Genomic DNA, 25788 nt, shown 5'->3' with positions numbered 1-25788 from the left:
AAGCTATTTCTTAATGATTATTGGTATGACTTGAAAATATTTCATCGTCACCGTATATAATTCATAGCTAATGTTTTTGTGTAATTGCGATTTATTGTCTTACTAAAGTTACTTTTAAAAATATTTTACATCAGCTTTTTTTTCATGACTTTAATATTTCAAATATATCATTTGCGATATTTTTAATACATTTTATAAATTAAATTAAAAGATAATAAATACTTGAGGTATTTTATTTTAATATTTATTGCTATGAAATAATTTAGGATAAAAATCGTACTGTATTTTAAAATTTGTTTATTGACAAGAATATTTTAATTTATTACAATGTTAAAGTGCGTGTATAAATTTTGTCAAAACATGACATATCCTTTACCGCACTTTAATATCTGTAAATTGAGGTAATTTTTTAATAATAAATAGAGAGAAGTGGAAAGAGAAAGAGAGAATATGTCATATGTTAAAATATAAAACATTTGCCATCAACTTTCAAAAATATGATTTATATTATTTCACAGTGTCATAAAAATTACGGCATTTGGTAATTGTAATTGTGATATATGAGCGACACGAAATGTTACGATTACATACATCATAGATATTTTTCTACTATTGAAGCGACCGTGATGTTACGTAACGCTTCCTCTCTCGATCTTATTTCAAACACTAGAACATGTACAACGACTTCATAAAAGACCCCTTCGTCGTTCCGGTCGAATATACACGGCGTGTTATTGTGTTCTTTTAATATCGAAGCAACGGAGATGTTTTCCTCGCGCATTCATTTTATTGGTGACGCGGTCGGGGATCGAAGAGAAATTGAATGTTTGCGTAATTGAATCAGGCTCGCTATTCAAGGCAGGACCAATGCCGTTCCTCGGTGATATTTTGTCGCCACGATTCGGAGCAGACGTCGTCGTCGTCGTGAAGGTCTTCGCGAGTTTTTCGCATGCAAGGAGTCGCAGTTTCTTGCTCCATTTAACCTCGCGTTTCAGCCTTTCTCCATCTCCTTCCTCGACTTCCATCCGGAGGCTCGTGCTCCCCATCCGTCGACCCGTTCTACTTGTATTCTCTATTCACGAGCTCCTCTCCTTACTCTCGCTTCCCTCTTTGAGAATCATCTCCCGTCTAGCTTGCTGGGTTTTCTCCTCGTCTACCTTTTCTTGTTACTTTCATTTCGTGCTATCTTTGTGTGCACTTTTCCATCTCCGCTTTCTTTGCTACGCTGACATATCTTGGCTTTGCTTGTACCTTCTCCTTCTCCGCTTGACCATCGTCTTCCTTCCTCCCTCGCACATATACCCTCTCATCCCTTCTCTCTAGTTTGTTCAAACTTTCTCCGCTAACACATTCTAACTTTTCTCTGACTTTTGTCTTTTTTTTCTCTCTCTCTCGTGCTATCCCATCGTTCGTTCGCCTCTACTGTGCTCAGTATTCCTTTGCTAACATATTCTATTCTTTTTGCTCGTTCGAAATTTTTCTATCGGGATTTTCCAACGTTTTTCTCTATCTTATATTAACCTATTCTCTTCGTGAGTTTCTGATCTCATTTCTGTCATGCTCTTCTTTTTGTTTCTTTTGCTCTTTTCATCTGATAACATATTTGAGATTTCTTCTACTTTGATCAATCGCTATTTATTCTGATTTTCTTTCTTTTCTTCGCGTTTGTAATATTTTTTAAAATCTCTCTGGAATATAATATATTCTTGCTTTTACCATTAAATTTCTTCTGTTATAATGTAATTATAATTCCTTCGCAGTTATAATTTACTCATGAAAATATGCAATGTTAAGTAACAGAATAAGAATAAATTATCAATTCAAGTTGTCAAGTTATCAAGTTGTTTTCCTTTGTGATTGACATACAATACATATTTTTTATGATAACAATTATAAAATAAATAATATATTATAAAATACAGTAAGTATATTTATGGCTTTATGTGAAATAACTTTTTTGTTTTTGTTTAAATAGTAATATAATATAATTTAATAATATAATTTTGCTTCCCTTTAAATAGTAATATAATAATTTATATTAAATAGTAATATAACGATTTATATTATGTATTTGCAATTTTCATATATTTTAAAATATTACAATAAATAAGTCATTTTTAATATTTTACGATTATGCAAAAGTTTGCGCAAAGATGAATCTCTTTATCTCTCTCTCTGTTGGATATGTACAGCTTTCAGCCGAGTACTTTCGTGAAAAGAAGATCGATACGTAAGCGGTGTTATGAAAATATTTTGCGTATAAAGTATATCATGAAAAGAGCGCACGCATCTTAATAATATCCGATAATATTATCGCAATATTTGAGCATCAGAAAAAACTATAACAACTGAAAACCATTATCATTTTTTGATTATACGTATCCCTTCTACAGAGATGGCCTGCATAAAATATCGATGCGCTTGTTTTAATTTCTCCACGCGTTGTTTGAATCCCTCTACAAAAAGTAATGCATACGAGAACGTATTTTTTATATATATTTTATATTATATTTATTTATTATTTTATATATATATATTTTTTTTTATATTATATTATATATACGAGGATGGAAAACTCCGTGCAAAGTCAGAGAGATGGCACTACTGGTGTGTATCGACGTTATTTTCAGTTATATTAAAAGTTAGAGTAAAGGAGATATTTAATTGTAATTTTAATTTTAAGTACTAGAATAGAATAGATGATAGAATAAAACTGTCTATATAGTCCTAAGTGAAAGATAATAAGTATGTTATCGTAAATACGATATCGTATAGATATATGTTATTGTATGCTACAGTTTTCTTTTCTTCTTGGTATTTTAATTTAGATTTACAAGTATAGGTATAACGATACTTATAAATATCATAATGAATTTTATTTTATTTATTTTATTTTATTTCATCTTAGACTCTGGCTACAAATATTGTAATTTCGTGTAATTTCGTGTAAAATGAAGTATAAGAATAACTCGTTAACAAATGTATAATAGCTGGATGGGTAACCCTCAGGCTTTCTTTTATACTCTAAATTTAAAAAAAAAATATTTTCAGTTAGTAGCATTTCTTGGGAGAATACACACCAAGTTTCAGCCAAATCGGTCTATTTTTCTGTGTTTGGTGTTTGAATCGAGGAAGTCAAGTGATCTCCAAAAAATGGATAAAAAAGAATTTGGTCGCAAAATTGATGCAGTTAAAGTTCCAACTCGTTTCGCATCACCCTATTCTCCATATTTAGCTGTCTCAGACTATTTGTTTCCCAATATGAAGAAATGGCTGGCGAGAAGATTTTATTCAAACGAGGAGATGATTGCGGAAACGAATGCCTATTTTGAAGAGTTGGACCAATCCTATTATTCGGAAGGGATCAACAAACTGGAGCAGCGTTGGATGAAGTATATAAGCCTAAAAGGAGACTACATTAAAAAATGAAAAAGATTTATCCCGAAAAATTAAGTAGTTTTTATTTTTGCACGGACTTTTCAAACCACTCTCGTATTTTTATATACATGTATATAATGTGTGAGAGATGTATTTCCAAAATATTATATTTGCGCGTGTAGTAACGCGTGTACATACACGTGTATTGCTACGCCCGCATCTCGTCACGCTTCCCAATAAAATCAGCAATTTTCAATGGTATCGACCGAGCTAGTCGTTACTCGCACCGCGGAAATCAGACTGCGCGCGCGGAGCGAAGAGGATCAAATGTTAATAAAAACAAACGCAACACCGGGTGCATCGGCAAATCCCTCGTAAAGCTCCGTCGCATTGTTTGCGCCCGCCCGGTCCTACCGGCGGGACTGAAAAAAAAAGGAAAAAAAAAATGGTTAATCCGTCCTTTTTATGATGCAGCTACGCTCGCGGATTCCGTCTCCGCTCGGGCGCGGAAAAAGAAGTTTGCCGGCTGCGGAAATGAAATAAGCGTGTATATGTATTCACGCGCGTCCCTGCATAATATTCCCGTAGTATGTATGTATATCTCGTCACTATATGTCTGCTGCCACATGCTCTGCATTCCTTCTCATCTCGTTCCCTCCGCTCGAGCGTTTTCGTGACGCAACGCAACCCTGGCTGTTCCAGTTCTCATAGTTCCCCCAGCCTCTCCCTCTCTCTTTCTCTCTCTCTCTCTCTCTTGCTCTCTCTTTCATCCTCTCTCATCCTCTTTTCCTCCCTCCCTCCCACGCCAAGTTGCGTGTTGCAGTATCTCGGATATCGCGCGAACGTCCGCGCCAGGATAGCGGCATAATTTTCGCGTCAAAGGACTAAACGGGTCTCCGGGGAGCGTGTAATCCCCGAACGGATGTACAAACATAATTCGTGTCCGTATTACAAAAGATGACGAATTTTCACGTGAAGCGGACGCGCGAATCGTATTTTCACGCATTTTTACAGCGTGCGAAAGCACGGCATCGACAGAAAAAGATCATTCATATTAAAAATAATGAGTCGAATATCTAATATCTTTGTTATTTTATTCAGTTCTACGTCGAAAAGAATGCAAATCGATAAACAAAACAGAAATGATATATATTGTATTAATAAAATACATAATTAATATAATAATAATTATATTGCGTTTATATATGATTGTAGTATAATTGTTAATCAGTTAAGTACCTCGAGTATTAAAACAAAAGATGCAGGATTTTACGTAAGTAAAGAAAATATTTGAGGAAATATATCATTGCGTTTAATTATTAAATATTGCTGCAACATAAGAAATCAATATTTGCAAACTATAGATACGTGATCAATATTTTTTGTACAATTTTTTTACAGAGATTTTATTGTGTGCCGTTGTGTAAAGTTTGCAATTTTTATATATTCTCTATTTGCAATTACTCCCCTTCTGTAAAGTGGAAACATACAACTGATGAAACGCGTTTGGGAAGTACAATATCAGTTAGTTTACTCGTAGCAGATTCGCGAAAAATGAAATGTATTTTGCGGGAAAAAACAAATTCGATCAAATATTAAGACACTGTAATTAATCGATAAAAGAGCAATCAACATTTACTTTTGTATAATTTATGATATAAATAAACAATTTCTTATTTACAGCGATAATAACAACATTCTGGAAATTAGGAAGCGCATTTCTCATATTAGTTTTTTCATTATTAGCATTTCAATTGTAAGTGTATTTAACGTCTAATACAATTACAATTATAAATAAAAGCATTATAAATAAATATGTAACAATTATTGCGCTCAAAAATATCATTTCACAATCTTCAATCTTTTCTTATTCGGAGAAGAAATGAAAATCGGCCATTTCTAAATTATTATTCTAATAAGTAATTCGATGGATTGCGAATCTTATAAATAAATATAAATAAATATGTGACAATAATTGCGCTCAAAAACATCATTTCACAATCTTTTATTCGGAGAAGAAATGAAAATCGGCCATTACAAAATTATTTTTCCAATAAATAATTCGATGGATTGCGAATTTATTGCCGAATTAATCAAGTATGTTGATGTAATCCGAATTTGAAGGTTAATCATTGAAGGAATAGAGGAATCCTGCGAAGACACACGAGCATGCAAGCCATGTTTGATGCAGCAAGACATGCAAATTTACCTCGATTGCGAGGGCTTGGACTCCGTCGTGAGAAGGTGCATCCGGTGTGTACACTCGCTCCTCCGATATCCAGAGAACCTTCGTGTAACTCGGCTCAGCACAGAACTCGACGATAATGTCCAGCGGCTCACCCTCGTTTGCCGTCACCGTCTGACTAGATGGAAGAACCATGGGTCGCCCTGCAACGAAAATAAACAAGCGAATCGGTTAACCTTTGTCGAATCGGGACGCAAGCCACCCTTCCTCTACCGCGATCATAAATCTACCCTTCGTCGCCCCTACGGTAGGCGCTTTTTGCACGTTTGCTAAAAGCTTTGTACCTTATTAACGGCGTAAATTTCCATCTAAATGGTCCTCGACGATTTTATTTCAATCCCGAGAACGCACACGATTATTAAAGTTTCCAAGTGAACGAGTGTCTTTTATAGTGCCTTTTCAACGCATTCATCATTGCCATCGTTGTTTCTGGCGTGTTAAAATTCAAGGGTGGCGAATCAAGACTGATTGATGTTAGTATAAACGAAAGTCATAGCGAAACGCAGATCGATAACATAATTGGTTTCGCTATTGTCATTCTTACGGATTTTCATGCGATCAATCTTGATTTTTAAAAATTATCATTGACAGATATTTTTTGATCGATGACGTGACAATACAAAACTTAAACTTGTACGACGATAACAAAATATTTAGCACAACCAAAGACAGCATTTTTCTTGAATTAAATTGATTTTTTTAAGCTACTGAATTTTTAATTGAACGACATAAAGCATAGATTGATAATCAATTATTAAAAAAAAAAAGACAAATAATATCATGATGACAGATATAAACTATTTTGCTCGCGTCGTCACGTGTATTTTCTATATTTTCTGTATTCAAAGCAAGTATCTTTTAAAATTTTATTTCTAAAGGAAGAAGAAAGCACAAAAATGTATGAAAACATAAAAAGCGCGCGAAATAATAAATTTATGATCGTTTTTAAACGTTGTTTAAATATTTCAGAGATTTCAATTTTTATCGTCGCTTTTATTTTTTATTAAATTCACATATTCAACATTTGACAAGCAGTATTTTTATATAACACGTTTTTATCACATCGCATTTATAATTATTTATCAATCATCTGCATACATATTACAATTGTGAATGATTTAACGCGATAAAATTATTGATCCGATCATATAAAATTATTACTTGTTTCTCTTCTCTGGCACGAACGAAGTGACGGATATTACTGTAACACAATAAATTTCGAAAAAGTTCTGGAACCGAAATGTACGGCCTTAAATATACGACCCTTCCTAAACCTGTTCCCGGCCGTAAATTCGACCTTCGGTGACACTTCCGGTGCAAGGGATGACCCGAAGAGGGAGAACGGGGGAATCGCCGATTAGAACTACTGTCACCTCCGACTTTTGCCGCCTTCTTCTGTTTACCAGCACCTTTCGCCTCGTTAACGGTGAAAGATGGTCTCGGTGACCGTCGATTAATAGGACAGGCCGAAACAAAAGGAATGCGCATCGATTGCGTGACACAAGTCGGCGTCTTTTATGAGAGTCGCTGTTAAATGTGATTTTTTCCTTAATCGATATTGATTATGACTTTTTCTCGTGTAAAGTATATTCATATGAAATACTTTGAACAACTACGTCGAAACTTTATAACAAGCTAACTTATTATAGCACTTTGTCTTATGTATGAATTATTCATCTATCGTAAATTAATTCTTATTTGACAAAATGTTGAGATACTAACTGTCCTTGATTATAAAAAATTGAAAATATAATAGCTAAGACAAATAATTTCTAAAATTATTACATTTTTTCTTGGGTTATTGAATCGAAAGTAGATGTAAAACTAATAACAAAATCCTGTAATATATCACATAGAATTAAAATTGCTAATCACAGATCCAAAACAAATATGTGTGCGATCATAATTAATAAACGATAACAAGATTAAAAAATCTGTATGAAAGATTGTATCGATATTTGACGTCGAGATGAGGTAAAATAATACACAAGATAATACGCATCATAACGTAAAAATTAACATTTCGATATAGGAATTGTAATAATCGGATATATTGTGCTTCGAATTTTTTTTAAACATGCTCTGTTGGACCGATATGGAAATATCGAAACAATTTTTTTCACATCAACGCATTTACATATTTTGTTAAATTTATAGATAGAAAGAAACTTAAAATTGTGACGAAAGATAGCTGTGTAATTTGCGTCCGTAATGATTTGGATCCGTACTTATGCCGAGCATTAAATCTGATATTACATCCTTTGCAGTTGAATTCCTCTCGATTGAATCTCTATTATATTAGAGCTTCTTTAGTAATTATTAATAACTGCGATTATTTTTTCAGAAATTGAGAATTATTTGACTTGATGAATTAGAATAATGATTCAATAAACGATTCGACAACTGATTCACAATGCGCTGATTTATGCGAAACGGTTCAACGAGACATGCAATGCGGTCGAAACGCAGAAACTTGACGTTGTACGAGAATGCAAGCAGCCCATAGTCATGTTACCGCATACAATGCTCGTGCGCACAAATCGCAATCATGGGTTTTCGATTTCCCAGCCCTCAAGGCGATCGCGATTTCGCAAATTGTCTCGCGCGTACAGCTCGAATTCCCTCTCTCGTTTTCGACCACAGAGGTCTGGCCGATAAAACTCGGCTTCGCGAGTTAGCGTTTCTCAGTCAGAAAATCGGACGAGATTGTAAAGTCTTGAAAAATAAGATTTTCTTTATTTCTCTTCAGCTCTTTGCCTTGAGGAAAATTTTCACCTGAATTGGACGAGGCAACGTAAGGAACAAGAACTGAGAGCTTTAAGCGATAGCGCAAATTTTTTTATGGCTGGATTAAACTACATTATTCTACATTAAATACAGGGTATAGTGATTAAAATAGTGAATTTAAAGAGTAGCACGAAATTATAATTCAAAGTAATTTATTTTTTAATACCGCTATCTTTTCCTGTCTTTCTTCTGTTTGTTATATAAAAAAATTGTTATATATATCTTATTCTTTCTATTTAGATTCAATAATAATAAAATAATTTTATTCATTTAATAAATAATAATAAATTCATTTAATAAATAATTATAAAATAATTTTATTCATTTATTATTTATTAATGTAGAAAATTCATTTTTTTCATGCAAGATATCTCAAAAGATTTTTTTCGTTGCAAGAACAGTTATAAAATAAAAAAAAAATAGAAGAATATTATTGTCCTTTGTCCACTCGTGTGTCTGATTATCTCGTTATCTCGAGTAAACGGTTGGCAATTGCTATGACAAACTGCATAATATCATTGGTTTTATCTATGCACTTTAGATAATTGAAGCGTGGATATTGTCGCTTAATCTCGGTTACTACCCCTCTCTTTCTCTCTCTCTCTCTTTGTCTTTTGGCTCATTTTCTACCTCAGGGCAAACGATCGTCCATCGAGCACCCCTCTTTCTTTCTCAACGGCCTCTCATTTGCACGGATCTCCCGACCGGATGATAGAGCGAATAGAAGCGGAACGATACAGGCAAGCAACCGCAGCATCGTTCATGAATATTCCTACGGCTGAAATTACTCGAATATCTTGAATGTGGTCGTCTCTGCGGCAAGGGACGAATCTTTTTGCTACCCTTTCGTCAACCCCCTGTTTCGTCCCGTGTGACATGCAACGATGACAGAAGAGCCTCATATGAGCTCGAGTATAAACGCTTCCTTCCACCAGCGCTCGCTTTTTTTTCAAATATTCTTACGCATGCTGACGGCATTGTCCTAATATGCGAATTATGCAAATGCGTGCTGGCCGCGACACATGCCACGCATGATCCACGTGCCACAATTGCGCCTGCAGAAGTGAACGAAGCTAAAAATTTTGTGGAATGAAATAGACGAAAATGAAAACTTTGGAGAGATTTTCTTCTCTCCAGCTTTATTTATAATTTGTAAATTTGAAATTAGATTGTGGAAATTGTGATTAGATAAGCTAAACTTTTTACAGGCTCTAACGATATTGCATTTATTGATACGATATTATATTTATTATTCATACAATATCAATTTTTCATCGACACTTAAACTTTATTTATTTATTTTTGTCTTCTGTATCAAATTGTGACAATTTACAGCAAAAAATTGTCTGTCCATATGTTAAAATTTTCTTATGTTATCACGTTTTTATTAGTATTTGATGTAAAATTAACTTACAACTTGTATGTTATTATTTTTATAACGTTTTCGTGTGTTATATTTATGTCAACTTCATAACTTAACACTTTGTATACGTCTCTTAGAAATGGAATATTATTTTGAGTATTTTTAACATAATCATTTTAAGCAATGTCTCAAAGTCAATTTAACATTCTAAGAAAAGTTAAAGTAAATCTTTAAATAATTTTGAACTTTGACATACAAAATAATCAAATTTATTAAAATCAAATGTTTCTATTACAAATAATTTAAGTTAAAATAATTTTTATTATATGTTAATGTCCTACAACAATTCTTACGAGTTATTGTAACTATTTTTTCATGTAATTTTTAATTAATTTGTATGTTATTTTTACATTACACTTAAAGTCATAATAACAAAAATAAATGTAAAGTATTGTGTCAATTATTTAACATTTTTAGTTTGTCAATAAGTAAACGTACGGCGAATGAGTTATTTTAATTTAAAATTTAGAGTGAACTTTCCGAGACATGTGAAAAATGTTAAAATTAACATTTTATTTTTTACTATGTACATAATGCGCAATTTTATTTCAAGTTGTTCTTTATACGGCAGAATGTCGTAAATGAATAATATAATAGATGTTATAATTACTTGTAAGGCAAACCGAAATTCTCGCAAATTGTGCACTGGAGCGAAATTGAGGGGAAATGTCATAAACAAAATGTTCGAGGGGGCCGATGTGCACGCCATTTGGTTTCACGGTGCGTATTCGCGACAACGATTACGAGGGTGTTAACGATCGCTAGTCGACAAACTTGAGTAAGAAAAGCGGGATGGAAATCCGCGAACTGCGCTCGACTACGAAGTATGTCGAAAATGGGTCCTTTCTTGAGAGAAAATTTCTTTTCCTGAATAACACACTAAACACACCGCGACGTTACCGGAAAGAATCTCTTAGCAAGTTAAATGAATCGCAAACGATTGCCTATAACGGCAACGTGATTCATTTCATTGTACGCCGTCGTTGGAGAGGACTTGGATGGAAACGATCGTCAAAGTAACGAATTTCCTCGTGACGACTCGACGTCGTTTCGTTCGCTTTAGAATCGAGGGCTTGCACTTTGTCGGCCACCGAAGTTTAGATCGATAGCGACATGGATTCGAGTCTCCTCGCTGAACATTATCCGTCGTTTAAGGAAATTACGGATCAATGGCCCGTATTCCCTGTTATCGGCGATTTTCATGATAATTCCTACGCATAATGTGTGTGTGTGTGTGTGTGTGTGTGTGTGTGTGTGTGTGTGTGTGTGTGTGTGTGTGTGTGTGTGTGTGTGTGTGTGTGTGTGTGTGTGTGTGTGTAGAGGAATTTAATTAATAGTATTATAGATATTATCAAATAAATGATTTTCGTTAAGCTGTCAATTTTGTGATAAATTAAAAAACATCATAAAGACTTTCTTATTTATAATACTTATATACATTTTTAAAAAGTATAATTATATATATGTTAATAATTTTTAATTTTTTAACATTGTATAAACATATATTTATGCATTAAAAAATTAATTGGTTTTATTTAAAAATTTATAACGTGCTGGAATTAAATCTATAATTTACTGAAAGCAGAAATTCTTGCAGTTGTAATCCACTTTATGGCAATTAATTATTAAACCCATTTACTGTGTAAAACATCGTCTGAGAAGACAATTTTCTGCAGGATAAAAATATTTCACAAAAATGCGGGGTATAATCTCTTCTCTTCAAAAAAAAAACATTGTTTTGTTTCGATATCGCGATAAATTTTCACGCGATGGCATCTTACTGCGATGCTTTATCGTTAAATCATGAGATAAGCCAAGCTTCCAATGGCTGCTCCAATTTACGTTCACGTTCCACTTAGACGAACAAATAATGCATGCGAGAGGAAGCGATCAGGCGGAGAGCGGATATTCGTCGTGGCATTAAATGAATTTCTCTTGGAAAAGTTTTGTTCGACTCGAATTCTATCCGAGACGCGAAATCGTTACCGTGGCGCGACTATGACTATGCAACAAATTATCCCCTCGCATTCGCGCACGAACATAACAGCTTACTAATTAATTCATCAATTTCCAATTCCGAAATCCTTCCGAGGGAAGACGACGGCGGCGTTGCGCATTGGATAACAGCAATGTACGTGTCACGATTACCGCAAGATTGCAGACATGCTACGTGTATCGACGTACAAACTCCTCAAGGGAATTCTCAGGAGGCATAATATATTCGGCGATGATTAAAACAAAGCCTTCTTCGTCGTTTAACAGATCGCATCGGAAACTATTCATAATGCGTTTGACAGACCGTTTAACGCTCGATGACATTCATCATTTGTGACAGAAATATGTCTCACACCTGTTTCGCCTACAGAGTTTCACCCTTTAATCTAAGAGACTGGCCATCAGATAGAGTGAGCACATATTGAGAGTATATTCTGTCCATGTTTATGCAAAATCCTGCGAGAGAGATAGATATAGGATCTATACAGAGACTTTAGATTTCACTTACACGAATGTGCACAAATGTATGTGTTTGCAGATGTGTTCATTAATATTCTTGCGTAGTTAAGAAATAAAAATAAAATGGGTGAATGTACAGCATAATTTTGCAATAATTTGTCAATAATATGAAAAATTATTTTATGTTATTTAAAAAATTTTTTAAATTAGTTTTAGTATTTCTATAATATTTATATTACTATAGAAATACTAAAAAATACTAATTTTTAAAATTGTTCTAAATAATATATGTTAAAATAATTTTTCATATTTAATATTTAAATAAAATGAAATTTATCCTTATAATTTAATTATTACTATTTATTATATTAATATTTATTATATTAATATTTAAATTTAAATAAAATTTATTATTATAATTTATATATATATATATATATATATATATATATATATATCATTATTACAATTTCACTATTTATTTATAATATTTATTATTAATAAATTATTTATATTCAAAATAGGATAATTAAAATTTAAATATGTGCGGAAGTTGCCTAAAAATGGATCAATGAAAAGTGACTCTCTGATGACTAGTCTCTTATTAGAGGATCTCTAGTTTCGTCTAAATTCATACAGCCTTAAGAGGAGAGATACATTAGAATTACATTTCCTATCTCTCTTTCCGGAAATCAGCATGCGATTATACAATGCATGAAATCACTTGTATATTGGTTTGATGTAATCCACGATCTGAGGAAAATATTTTCCAGCGATTTCTCACGTACGGAGCTAGAATTTCTGGCAAAACAGAGAGAAAGGGGTGGCAAAGGCAGAGGGAACCGCGGCGGGAGAAAATCGTATACCTTTGGGGGAAACGATACATCCTGGAAAGTTCTGACGCTATCCGTGCGAGGATTCACTCGGTTACTCGTACTTCAAGATGATAAGTATCAATGCTCATTCAGAATCCATGATAACGTCCACGAGGCAGTGCTATTGTTTCAAGATGTTAGTAGATGGTAGCAGTTATCTGTTCATTGTTCTCTCTCACGTATCAAAATGATCGAAATGGCCCCTGCGTGTTTTACAGATGTTAAAGTTGGCTTAGCAACTTTTCGATTTTTACGCAACTTTCATTTTTCTCATTACTTCCTTCTCCTTTTAAGTTTCTATCTTTTTTTTTATTAGGTATGATGTGTCTTATATATGTGATAATATTGAAATAATATTATCCCTTTTTGAAATTAAAAAAACAATTTTTTTTGTTAAAATTGCGCAATCAAAGAAAAAAGAGAAAATTTGATTACAAAATTATTTAAAGCTTAAAATTAATATATTCTGGAGCAAATAGGACGTCAACAACACAAAAAAAATATTGTTTTTGAAATTAATTTGATATTAATCAGTATTTGATTAATTTATTGATACAAATTAAAACTAATGTTGCAAAATCAAGCATTAAAAAAAGACAATGTCAAATTTATGATAAAAAAACAATTCAAAATATATAATATTGCATTCTGAACATTTTTCCCAGCTATCAATATCATCGAGGGTTCCAAAGCTTAAATAATATTTTTATAATATTCTTTCACGACTATGAAATGGCTCTCAAGAGAGATTGTGCGAATATTTGCATTGGGATATCATCGCGCCGTTTCGATTATTCGCTTTCCTTCCATGATGTCTAAAATTCTTTCTACAAGTCCACGGATAAGGACGATGGACGACCGATTATGCTTCGGGTGAAAGCGAACGAGAGCCAGCGGAAACTTAAATTGAAGTTAGCCCCGTCCATCCTCTTCGTGCTTTCAATTTGTCCTAAGTTAACACTGACGGTCGTGTATTGCCTTTTCAGCTTCCGAGGCCTGCGTTTTTCCATCTCCGGAAGCGCCGAAGTGCGATGGAGAAACGTTCTCGAAAAGAAGCGAGTTTGAGGACACCCTTGCCCTCGGGAAAGAGTCCCTCCCGAGGGACGATAAGGGATCGAGTTCGTAATTGTGCCAAAAAAACGAAATCTGCGAAGTGTGCCCCTTCCGCGATTCCGTACCCTCGCAATAAACTTTAGAGCCCGAAGGGACTAGTTCTCGATATTACTATCATCACATACGCGATGAAAAACTCTCAGTTCTTTTCTCTCGATCCTACGATTTCGGCTATCTGATTGACCCGCAGGGGTCGCATTTTATCAGCAGGATGTGGTTGGCTTCGATATTCGTACGATACTTTTGGGAATGAAGTTATTCACGCGAGACGGCTTGATATGAAACTATTTCTATCGCCGAATTTAAAGAGCAGAACATTGAATTCATCATGTTGTATCATTTAAAGCGCTTTTAACAATTTGTGTCTCGTTATTATATTCAATATTAACACGTACATTTTTATACCGATTGATGACCGATAGAGAGATCAAGTAGCTTCTAATTTATAAAGAGCAGAAATTTCTGAAAATACAAAATTTAGAAAAATTGTCTGTTTCTGATGCAGGCTATTTTCTATCCTCATCGGTTCTGTAATATCTGTAGTTTCTCTCCTTCCACCCCGACCAATATTCAACCCAACTATTCCCTTCAAGTACTATCATTACCATCAGCGCAGCATCCGCGCATACCACGTGTTCATCGTTACTTCTCTCTCTCGGTCCCCGAGAGCGTTGTGTGTATTCCCCGTAGGACTTCCACTTTCCCTCTAATAAGTTTATGCATTGTTCTCCCTCTCTAGTTGGTGCTTCCTTTTTACAGCCTTGCCGCGAATATGCGGAAGGTATTTTTGTCGGAAAATACTTTTTCTACTTTCCGCGACGCGAACAGAAAACTATCATCTCGCTTATTTCTAAAGAATTTCAGTGCATATATTAACGCGAAATTGTAGCCTTACTTGGTTTCTAAAATATTTAAGGCTATATTTTCCTAATATATATCACACTTTTAATTTTCTTCCCAGAAAATCTTAAGGTTTCTTCTAGCATTTATAAAAAATCAATAATATATATTTTTATAGAATCATGTTTATAAGAATGTTTCAGTAAAGATGGAAAGGCATTCTTCCGTGAACATGTAGAATAGATAAAAATAATCCCATAAGTTTCTATAAAATTTTTTTCTACTTTACATATCTTTTATCATCATCATTATCATTTAATTTCTATCGATCAAATGTGTTTTTTTAGAAAACGGTTAATTTTGATGAAATGAAACAAGAATATCCTTTCTTCAGAAAAAGACGTGGAAAATCTAAAAACATATTAAATATAAAAGTAATAATAGTCATACTAATAACAGTCATAAAAATAAGAAAATATAAAAAAAAACTACCTTCAAGGTAGGCTTCAAAGTTTTCTACATTAGAAGGCTTATAAGTGGTCTATCCCTGGTTTTTCGATATAGTATCAAAAAATCCATCACGCTATTTTAAAGCATTGTATATATTATACAAGCTTTTAACATAAAAATAATTATTACAAATTATGAAAATTTAAAGTGACATAAAAATTATTTTTAAAAAATGCTTCTTAAATTTTAACTTTAAGGATAAAACACCTCGATGGAGATGCGTTGTAGAAAAAAATTTTATCGGAATTTACGGGATTATTTTTATCTGCTTTACATATCCACAAGAAATTACCCACTTTTACCGAAACACCCGGTATAAATTGCACGACTCTAAAGATCGGCGGCGCCTCGTTTCTTCTCCGACGCGGATAATTGCCGTGTCGCGCAAACGATGCGTTTATCAGGCCAAGTGCCATCCGGCAAGAGTTTTACGAGAAACTTTTCTCAGCCACGAGGTTTCACTCTCGTAGCGGCAATAATTTTATTTACAGCCGGCTACACCGACATTTATGCGCGGCTGCTCCGCATGAGCTCGGAACTTACGCTTCCGTGTTAAAGTTACACGAGTGTCACGAGAGAAATTTACGCGCCACGCCAGCGGCGACGCGAATTACATGTATTGCGTGAATGGTGGCCAAATTTTAAAGCTCAGCCGACAGTATTCATTCCGGATGACATCGTCGTAATCGAATAATCAATTAATCCTCCGTTTCAACAGGGCTCGATTCGCATTGAAATGTAAACTAGCGATGCTGCTGTTTTGAAAAACATTAACAATCGGGAAAAGGCCGATGTACGATGGGATAAAAAGCGCAGTCGCATTTATAAACGGAAGAGAAATAGGCTGTCAGCAACGCGTCGTAAAATGTGCCGTGGAATTGGCCAGCTAGCACAATGGCTTCCTCGCAAAAGTGCGTTGTTATTTTTCGGCCTCGCGATTTTGGCATTTTGTTGTCGCATTGTACGCCGATAACTTCCGAGCGTTTCTCGTCACGTGTCACCTACGCCATTATTTCAAATATTAGAACCTCAGTACAATGAGCCTGCTAGTTACGCGATGATTATAAACAACAAAGCGTAGTATTACAAAAAAGCTCGAAACGTTATATAACGAACAATATATTGCTAGTTGTCAATATTGTAAAATATTATTGAGTTATATTTTAGGAAACTTCTACTTTTAGGAATTAAATTAGGAATTTAAAAATCCTATTTTTTAATAAGAAAAGCTTGATTCGCATTACTTAATTTTTTGGAATAAACCTTTTTTATTTTTCAACGTAGTCTCCTTTTAGGCTTATATACTTCATCCAACACTGCTCCAGTTTATTAATCCCTTTCAAATAATAAGATTGGTTCAACTCTGCAAAAGGCATTCGCAATTACCTCCTCGTTTAAATAAAATCTCCTTCCCGCCAGCCATTTCTTCATATTAGGGAACAAGTAGTAGTTCGAGGGAGCCAAATCTGGAGAATAGGGCGGATGCGGAACGAGTTGAAACCTTAACTCCATCAATTTTGCGGCCAAATTTTCTTTCATCCATTTTTTAGAAATCACTCGACTTCCTCGATTTAACAAACTCCAAATACAGAGAAATAAACCAATTAGGTTAAAAATTGATGTATGTTCTTCCAAGAGATGCTACTAAACTGAAAATAACCTCGACATCAGTGATGCCATCTCTCTGACTTTTCAACCACCCTCGTACTTACATAACAATAAAATAACTCATAGCTTTTTCTTATTATCGATGTCAATAAAGCAATATGCTACATGAAAAATTAAATACTGAACGTAAAAACTGAAGGCACACACAATGGATACGTTGCGCTGCTGGCTCTATGCACGAGATATAATTCGAGAAATGGAATGGAATTGACAGATACATATCAGATTCAGCATCCTTTTAGTTATCGGACGGCCATGAGAGATAAAAAAAAAGCCGAAGCGAAAAACATGGCAAAACCCCGTGGCACCTTAATCGCATTTTCCATTTCATTTTCGACGATGGCCGATATCGTTCACAATTGGAGAGCCACAATTTCGCGAAAATAAACAGCCAGGGGGCTGAATAGGCCGACGGGTAGATGAGACTCGAGCATTCTTTGGCTTTTATATGAGAACCCAACATCCTTTTCTTGACGTCCCAACCTCTGATCTCAGTCCCAGTCTTCGCGTAGAGGAAATCAATCGCGAGGAGGGTGCAAAGTACGTACACGATTGGTGCTGAGAAATGTTACTGTCGATAGAGATTGCGGAAGAGGAAGTAAAAAAGAAAAGACGAAGAAGCCGGGAAGATCTTGAGGCGCGAAATTTCCCGAGGCGGAACGACATCGCTGCGCGAACTTGTCGGATAATGTAGGTTAATCCCTTAATCGAGGTTATTAGATGAAATTTTATCCCGCAGGCTTTCGCCGACTATCCTATGTGTCCGCGCAGACATTAATGTACCCTTATTAAATACCTAATAACGCTTATGAGCTAATTCACTTTTCGAGAATTGCTCGAGAAAGTCATCCGGCTCGAGGAAGTTGGAAAATGGAGAGTGCAATTGTCCCCGTCGTTATAGTAATGTCTTATATTGTACTTATCGTGGAAACGTGGACAGCAGAATTATGATTTCTATTTTATTACGTGTTTGCGGTGTTATTAAAAAACACCACCGCTGTCGCAGTCGCGACGTTGAAAATATATCACTTAATATTTTTAATATAATTAAATAAAAAAACTTTGTTTTTTTTTCCAACATGGCTGACACACATTTTCAAATGTTTAGTTGTAAAGTAATAATGATATTGTTAAAAATTATTAATTTAACTGCGCAGATTAATTTCTACACGATTCGACGAAATGTATCTCACGTCGTTGTAACATTTGGCGTTTTCTGTTACATATTAGATTATAACTTTCGTTTTAGAGAGCACGTCCAAACCGATTTGCTGCTATCATTCAAACTGGCTTTTATATTATCGATATGCTCGGTCAGTTCCGCTTCGGTTAGTGAGAAATACATGTGCGGCATGCTTGAAGGAAAGGGAAGTGCGCGATGTACGACGCAGCTGGGCAGTTTCTCGATTCGATATATTACCAAGAAGTAGGAAAGGGGGTGCGCAGCGAACATATGTATAACGTACATTTGTTCACGATGTCTGAATTCATTCCGCATGTATAAGTTCTTTCATGTGCATATGTATATTTTAAAAATAGGTTCTCTGGACGACAGAAAAGAAATTCGAAGCCGATCATAAATAATAAATAATAAATAGTGTGCTTGTGTGTGTGTGATAATATACGAGAGATAATCTTATTTAACTAATATAAAACAGCATTTTAATTTTCTTTCGACACTCATTAAAATTGTATCAAATCAGTATCAAAATTGTTATGAAATAATTAATGAATAGTAAATAGTTAGTAAACAGATAATTGTTTAATTGTATATTAATGTATTTTAAATAAATGTTAATATAATTTATGTTAAATCTATAAAAACATATTTTATGAAGAGAATATATTATAATATATCGTAATATGTTTTGATTTTATTTATATTTTTTGTGATATTAATTTATTTTCTCTTTCCCACGATATTTCTTCCAAATATTTGTTTTTTTAAAAACGTTTGATTATTTTTGCTAAAAACATCATCCATTAAGCGTGACCTTTTAAGTAATCACACTATTTTTCGAGATAAGTGCTTTTCATAAACGAGATTGGGAAAAATAAAAATTAATTTACAATAACGGCGAGTGATATACATAATAACGCAACATCAACGTTAATACCAACGAGCAATTATACGTTACAAAGTTTTAATATTCAAAATACAATTTGTGCGAATCCGAGGAAGCGCTGTAATTACGTGTTCTAATTTAGAGATTAAAATACGCGAAGACACGAAAATTCTTCGGCGCGCTCGAAGCGAGTGATCGCGCGCGTAATACCAAGGACGATAATTGAAATTGGATACGAAGGGAGGACTCAGTTAATAAAGCCAATTACGGTGATTCCAAAGAGATGGGAATGAGAGCGTCAACGTTGATTCTCCAAGGAGTAAGGAAGCATTTTTTTTTCTACCGTCTTTACAATTCGACAATGAATCGTCCTGAATTGCATAACCCTGGAATCCTGCGGAACCCCCTTCCCGTTATGGAGAAAAAAATCTGCGTGATGGAAACGTAGCGGCGGAATATACGCAATTATTCATCGATTAATTGGATGATGGTGCAGTTTCGTCTTTCAGAATAAAATTCAATACAATTTAATGCGATGATGTAGTTGGCGATAATATCTAAGAATGAAAGATGATGTATGAAATACGACCAGCTTTATCGAATAATTAACCCTGTCTGATTTTAAAATTAACGCTACGTGTAAATTCGCTTTTTATTTTAACTTTTCAGAAATAGATGTAAAAGAAAACGAAACAGATAATACCGTAAAATATGTAATATTTTTTATTCGATCAATACATGTGTGTGCGTTTAAAATTATTAAGTTCAATTTTATTTCAAGAAACGCCGATATATTTTCATGCGATTTTAATCAGATTTATTGTATATTAATCTTTTTCATATTTGCTAAACATATAAAAACGAAGAGAAAATTTGATAATTTATTCGATTTAAAATTAAAACATCTTAAAAATTTATATTTGTAAAAATGTTACAATATTTGCAGAGTTATCGCATTTTAAAAATAAAAGTCTATATAAAAACTCAATTGAAATTTTTTGCAAAGATTAAACATAGTTTCATTTCAGTTAATCTAGATCGTATGATAAAAGTTAAACAATAGATTGAATAATTCTTGGGATATTCATTGATACGGTTATAAAGACTCCTTATCAATTATTTATGGCTTCTTTTAAAACTAGTAACAATCGAAATTTCGTGGAGAGACATGAACGTGAGGAAGAGAACAAATCCCGCGGGGCGATACGTCGTTTTCCCGACTATCGGTTCGCATCCAACTTTTCCTACCCTTTTTCAAGGGCCGGCAGATGTGGGCGGGTGACAACAAGACAAATTATCAGGACGTCGTGGATATTTGCCCTCTTCGCTTTCGCTATCAGCGTTATCGCCCCATAAAAACTCGCGCAATATCGGAAAAGTATGTGGGGATGAAAACACGGACGCCAGAATAAATGTATAGAATAACTAAAACATATAGATGCAAAAATACTTCAATTTTATTGCTATGCTTTCATCCGAATAGTTGCGCATTGCTAAATAATACAATCAACAAACACCTGCCATTCAAACATTCAATGCTCTGATTTGAATTGTAAAATATCTGTCAATAAAAAACTTGTCCCTTAATCAAAACATATTTTACGAAGTTTTATATTTTTTTCTCTCAATTTCATGGTAATTGCTAGATTAAATATAACTTTTTACATGTATTGAAATATTCCTTATTTTTTCTCTATATAATTGCATTGTAATTTATAGCTTAATTATATTTTATGTGATTTAATTTTTTAATTGTGTATTTTATGCTGTTCACACATAAATACATAAATGCATAAATCTTTTTTACAGCATAATCTTGGCAATACATAATAAAGTTTTAGTATAATTTTATTATATGTTGCGATGCTATTCGTTTAGAAATCTTTAAATGTCACGTTGATTAAATAAGATGTTGTTTTGCGAAAAATTTGAAGGTTGAAATTGACTAATAAAAGCAGTATTTCTGTTTATTCATTATGTTGCATACTTTATAAAAAAATAAAATTAAGTGAATACATATTTATTATTACTATTAATAATTTAAATATCAAATAATAAAAAACATTAATAAAAAATATTAAAAAACATTAATTAAATAATAAAAAACATTAATAAAAATATTAAATAATAAATTACAATTTGGAGCTAACAATTTGGAAATAAAAGAATCGTGAATAATGATTCCTTACAATGTTTATCGCTAAAGATTTTTGTTGATTTTGAAGAACTTTCTTTAGAGAGCATAGTTTTAAAATTTAATAATGCCTTTCATAAATTTTTAGCGAAAAGCAAAAACATTCTAAAACGCTGAATAAGGCAAGCCAGCTCCATAATAACCAGGTGCAAGAACTCTTTTGCTTCTCATTAATTATTGCGGACGTGGCGATTTTTATACTGCAGAATATCGTGCGTGTCAATATACGCTGATATTAATTATTCCAAGGCATCTTGTACAACAGATGGTGCGAGAGTTTGTATGCTGTTGCAGCAATATAGTCAAAACAAACAATTTGTTGTCGAAAATAGTTGCTCCGGACTTGACATCAAATCCAGAGTTAAAACAATAACGAGTCAATTTTTATTATTTAAATAAAATCGTATAGAGAAAGAGAATAATTAAAAGTGAAAGTTTAGCGAAAGTTACAGCACATATTATGGCGGTTTAATTAATTAATTCGCAAAATAATAATAATCAAGGATATTTGTGATTTCTGTATTTAATCGTTTTAATATGCAAAATTTATAAGAACAATATTAAGAATGTACTTGCTATGATTTCAAACAACTCGTGATTTTATATATAGCATGTTCTCTATCTCTATTTGAAAGTCAAAGGTACCACATTACCTGCGCGTTTCGGAGGAGAAAACTGTAACGGCGGAATCGCAAAGTTTTAATGAAACAACATGGAACTATAAGGGATATCAAGCTCGACAGTGTTATATAGAGCACGTAGGAAAGTTTGACGATACCGAAGTGACAGCGTTATCACACCGTGGCACACGTGTGCACGACACCGCGGAACTTTAAATCGAAAGGGTCGGTTATATGTATAAAGGAAAAGTATTCACACACCGCGGGTTCCTGGATCCAGGCTAGATCTAGGGTACTGTCCGAACGAGTTTTCGGCTCGTCAGAATGCGACGAGGATCTGTACCAAGACACTATCGCTACCGTGATTTTTCCAGGGTGATGTCTTGGAGACTTTTACGGATTCGAATTACTTTTGCTTGCGTCGGAATTTGAGAAGCTCGAATGCATCTCGGGACCATCGTCGGTAATTTTGCTGATCCGATTACGAGTATGTAAGAGACGCACATTGTTGCAACTTTTTATGTACAAATCTCGAAGAGATTTTGTTTCGAACAAAATCGATTGGAGATTCGCGACAATGTAACATAAATATTGGCATATGTTTGGTAGTAATTTACTTAAGCTTTTAATATACATTATTGGTCAAAAGTATTAAAATATATATTTATAGAAACAGGAAAGTCTTGCTTTAATGAATAAAAATATAAATATTATATAAATGTTATATAAAATAATATATTTATATTATAAAAATATAAAAAAATATTATATAAATATTGTATAAAATATAAATATTATATATTTATATTGTTATTTTTATGTTTTAATATTGTGGAAATTAAACAAATAACAATAAAATAATAAATAACAGTTAGAACAAATAATAAATAATAGTAACTAGTAGTGGAATAAATAATAGTAACTAGTATTAAATATTTAAGTATTAAATTTTTAATAATAATACTAACTAGTATTAAACATTTAAGTATTAAATTTTTAATAATAAAAGTAATTAATATTAAATATTTAAGTATTAAGTATTAAATTTAAGTATTAAATTTTTGATTCTTTATAAAACAGCCTCCTTTATTTCTAATATTATCACACATAATTTTAAAAATAATTCTTTTTAAAGTTGCTACATATATATTTTAGTTCAACACGTTTAAAAATATTTTCACAGTCGTTGAAGGAAATTGTAGAGGGAAAAATAGATAATATTTACGTAACATATATCGATTGACACGTAGAAATGCTTATAATTAATGCGTTTGATATTAAAAAGAGTCGGTAATATAACACTTTGTAAACAATATCAAAGCAAATATTATAATAATTGTACATTAACTAATTTTAAAAATTGAATAATAGATAATATATTACTGTTTGATATTTTATAATCTTGATCGAAATAGTTAGGGAAAAAAAATAAAAAACTTAATTATTTGCTTTTTTGAGGATAATACAATATTTTTGATCGATATTTTAGTCTCGCGCAAATCATAAAAAATTTTTATACAATAGAATTTTAATATAATAAAAAATTTTTGAAATATTTATAAATATTTGTGTGCGAGCGCAATTATGTAAAAATTCTAAATTCTCCATACATATGTTTCATATTTATATATACATTTTTTAATCGAATAAAATTAATAATCGATGGATTTAAACTATTGTGTATTCTAGGATCCTACATCGAATTTTATTTGTTTCAAGTAAAAAGCGAATCGTGCCATGAAAACTTTGTTTTCATTAGTAAATTGAAATGCCCGATGCACAATCTCTACGATCAATTGTAACGCACGTAAAGTGTACCCGAGAGAATTAGCATTCGAGGAGACTGCTACAGAGCTCAGCGACCGCGGGTTTTATAAAATCCCTAGAGAATCGAATCGATATAATTAATGAGTAGAACACTTTGTGCACAATAATGCACAATTTTTTCTCTCCTGTAAAAACGATTGCATAGATTGAAAAATCAGAGCTAATGCATACTTTAAGATCTAAGAGGATTCTAATAAAAATCGAATAAAAATCAACAAACTCGATAATAAGATTCATATCCATAGTAATACAATATAATAGAATAGACATAAAGTATTTTATTTATTTGTTAACAGTTTTAAAAATTGATTTATTATCCAATATCATATCCATTTTGCGCTATCGGAAAACTGCATAATAGAAATTCTAGAAATGGTAGATTTAAATCGCTTTGCAGGCGGTAGTTTGATGAACACGAAAGTGAATACGAATGGCATTAATCATAGCAATCTCCAGGCTATCGATTTATCTGGAACGGTGAGAAGCCGGCGGAGTTTACCGCCAATAACTCGACATCCGAGTGGAAATTGATCGACGCGTGACGGCGATAACTTTGCCTATTACGTGTCGGCAAAGTTTATGGAAAAAGTACGTGTCATGGCTATCGTCTTGCAAGCGGGGAATGCTATCTAATGCGAGTGCGAATGTGGTACGGTTAAATGCCACGTTTACTGTCTCACCGATGACAGCAAACTCCCGCCTCGTCTTTAATGCGGTCAATATTTGCCTGTAAAACGAAATTATGCGGAAGTTTGCTATATCATATCCACAGCACATCGAGAGAATATAGTTTGCAATTAAAAGCTGATATACACTCTAAAGTTATTATTCATATATATAAACGAATACAATATATGAAAACGATATATAAAAACAATATTTAATCGAAAATTTTGAAAACAGTAAATTAAAAAATTTCACATAAAATAAAATACAATGCATAGAAATACGATATGAAATTTATATTTAAATTAATTTTATACTTGTTAGTTTTATATTGTCTGATTATTAAATATATATTTAATTAATATTTATATTTAATTAATTTATATATTACATATATATTTAAAAAATGTGCTATAAATAAAATAAATATAACAGCATAAACAAAAATTATAATATATATAATAATATATATTAATATATAATATTATATAATATTATTATTATACTATTATATATATTATAAAATATCATTATTAATATATAATATTAATATATAATAATATATATTAATATATAATAATATATAATAATATATATTAACATAAAATAAAATTTGAAATATATAAAATGTTTATGAAAATATAAAGAACGACATTTAAGTCATTTAACTTAAATATATTGACATTTATTGATTAAGAGAAACAGTCTGCGCGAATTTATCAATAAATTTTCATAAAAAAAAATAAAATTTTTTGTTGCGTGATTCAAAATGGTTATAAGGAGTGCGTGCCAACATTCATCTTCGAAATTTCATTTTTGCAACACATGCCTGTATATATTTTTCTCTTTATCTCTATGCAATCAGATACTCCATCGTGGGACGCGAACTTTGGCAACACTTTCTGAATCCATTACTATTGTATTATTTTATATTTCCTCATAAATATGTGATGTAGTCGAATTTTTTGCGAGTTTAATCGGATTCAAGTTGACAACTTACGACGATGTAAGCAATCAAATCGTTCATTCATAATCCAAATCGTACGTCATGACAAGGAATAAAGGCTACGGTTATGTGTGACTTCTCGCGATGGTTTGGACTATTTGGCGATTCCATGGATC

General features: G+C 32.7%; 1 protein-coding gene across 5 annotated transcripts in view; it reads right to left on the bottom strand.

The window, feature by feature from the left end:
* LOC105255044 (hemicentin-2) overlaps positions 1-25788 on the bottom strand; it is a 404047-nt gene that overhangs the window by 3841 nt on the left and 374418 nt on the right. For all 5 annotated transcript variants that reach the window (XM_025412106.1, XM_025412105.1, XM_025412103.1 and 2 more), the window contains one exon: positions 5588-5766. In XM_025412106.1, coding sequence (XP_025267891.1) covers positions 5588-5766 — 179 coding nt within the window. The remainder of the gene's footprint in view (positions 1-5587; positions 5767-25788) is intronic.

The sequence above is a fragment of the Camponotus floridanus genome, unplaced genomic scaffold (assembly GCF_003227725.1).
Source record: "Camponotus floridanus strain SB8 unplaced genomic scaffold, Cflo_v7.5 scaffold48, whole genome shotgun sequence".
In the NCBI taxonomy this organism is placed as follows: Eukaryota; Metazoa; Arthropoda; class Insecta; order Hymenoptera; family Formicidae; genus Camponotus; species Camponotus floridanus.
Note: the sequence above shows the minus strand (reverse complement) of the source record. Positions and strands in the feature narration are given on the sequence as shown.